Genomic DNA, 1915 nt, shown 5'->3' with positions numbered 1-1915 from the left:
CCCCCCCCCCCGAGCGGGTGGCAAACGCCCGCCTGAGCCGGCCTCGTCCCGTTGCAGGCGGACAAGCTGGAGTGGGCCAGCTGGACTTGCGTCCTGGGTCCCGACTGCGAGGGAATCTGGCCCGCGTTGGGCTCGGTCAACGCGGCGTCGCTCAGCAGAGACGGCAAACTGCTGGCCAGCGGCGACGACTTTGGCTTCCTCAAGCTCTTTGGCTTCCCGTGCAGGGTGAGGTGGCGGCGGCCCCCCCCCACCCCTCCTTTCTCGACACGGCCCTCTGATCCGGTGCCTCTTCTCCGCCCCCTCACCCCCCACCCCAGGGTCACTTCTCCAAGTTCAAAAAGTACGTGGGTCACAGCGCCAACGTGACCAACGTCCGCTGGTCCAACGACGACGCGCTGTTGCTGTCGGTGGGCGGGGCCGACGCGGCGCTCATGATTTGGCTCAGGGAACCTCCGGGTCAGAGGGAGAACAAAGCCCTCGACAGCGAGGAGTCCGATGACGACGCCGAGGAAGACGGAGGTACGCCGTGCGGCAAACGCTGCGCTTCTCGCCAATCTTCACTTCTGCCTTTGACGTGGGACGGCGCCCGGCGGAGGACGCTTTGCCGCGGTCCGAGCGAGAAGGCGTTGCTTCGACGGGGGCCTCCGTCGGCGACTTGAGCTTGGCCGTCGCGTCCTCGCCCGCGGCCCTCTCGCGACATCCGGCGGGCTCGGCAAAGCGTGTCGAAAAACCGCAGCGGTTTTGGGCAGGGCAGAAACGACTCCGCGGCCGCGTGTCGATCTTCTCGGCGTCCGGCTGAGAAAAATCCCGTCTTCCCGTCGTCGGTGTTGGCATGGCGAGCGTTTCACGTGGAAGAAAAAAAAAAAAAAAAACCTTCAATCTCGATAGGAATAAACTCGAGTCAGCCGGCGCCACTGCGGTGTCCCGCAAGGGTCCGTTTTTGGTACTGGAGCAAAGCGCCGCTTCTTCGGCGTCGACCCGCGGGGGAAAAGGGGGGCGTCCTGGACTTTGCAAAAGAGTGGCTTTCTATTGCCATGTCATCAGGCTACGACAGCGACGTGGCTCGGGAGAGGGCGGCGGACTACGTGACCAAGGTCTACTCCCCCAGCATCCGGAAGATGACGGGAACCAAACCTCACCTGCAGCACAAGGAACTTGCGCTGGAAGAAAGGTACCGGCGTCGCCCGCTCGGCACTTTTTGGATCCCGCGTCTCGGCGCCGTCATCCGGCCGGCCGTCGCCTTTTCAGACCTCCGGTGAGTCGGGCGACTCCGCTGCCTGACAAGCTGCTGCGGAACAGCGCGTCCAGGAAGAAGAAGGCGGTGGAGGCGAGTCCGGCCGAGCGCTGGCGATTTTGGGCGCCGCCCGGCGTGACGGCGCTTGTGCCGTTGTTGCCTTTCCAGGACCTGCGGCTGGATCACGTCTTCGGGTACCGGGGCTCGGACTGCCGCAACAACCTTCACTACCTCAACGACGGCGCCGACATCGTCTTCCACGCGGCGGCGGCGGCCATCGTGCAAAACCTGTCCTCGGGTTTGTAGTCGGCGCCGGGGCGCGGCTGGCAAAAGTACTCGCGTATCGGTCGTGCGCAGGGGACGTCCAAACTACGGACAAACGGAACAAACGCCGCGTGGCCGGCCGACGCACCCCCATCCCGTTTGTAGCCGGCAAAGGCCGCGGGAGACCGCCTTCCTGCTTCTTTCTCGCAGAAAAGGCTCCGCGGCGGTGTCGCACATCAGATCTCATAAGGAGAACGGACATCCGATGTCTGCGACGCGAGCGTTCTTGGAAACGAGGTCACGGAAGGGGCCTGGCTGGCTTGGCGTGGCAATTTCCCTTTTGCGGCCCTTCCTCTCAATTTGCGCAGCGGAGACGGAATGTGGCGCCGAGGAGGCCGTTTGGAAGGGGGGGGGGGA

The 1915-nt window shown here is 64.5% G+C and overlaps 1 protein-coding gene across 1 annotated transcript in view; it reads left to right on the top strand.

Moving 5' to 3' along the window:
* Positions 1–1915, top strand: part of LOC109518139 (echinoderm microtubule-associated protein-like 6) — a 31810-nt gene that overhangs the window by 24661 nt on the left and 5234 nt on the right. Inside the window, 6 exon segments of the mRNA XM_019873812.1 lie at positions 37–225; positions 318–519; positions 1045–1171; positions 1249–1327; positions 1403–1539; positions 1664–1795. Of these exon segments, the coding sequence (XP_019729371.1) occupies positions 37–225; positions 318–519; positions 1045–1171; positions 1249–1327; positions 1403–1539; positions 1664–1795 (866 nt within the window).

The sequence above is a fragment of the Hippocampus comes genome, unplaced genomic scaffold, assembly GCF_001891065.2.
Source record: "Hippocampus comes isolate QL1 unplaced genomic scaffold, H_comes_QL1_v1.1 scaffold403, whole genome shotgun sequence".
Lineage (NCBI taxonomy): Eukaryota > Metazoa > Chordata > Actinopteri > Syngnathiformes > Syngnathidae > Hippocampus > Hippocampus comes.
The sequence above is the reverse complement of the archived record's forward strand: the minus strand, read 5'-3'. Positions and strand labels throughout refer to the sequence as shown.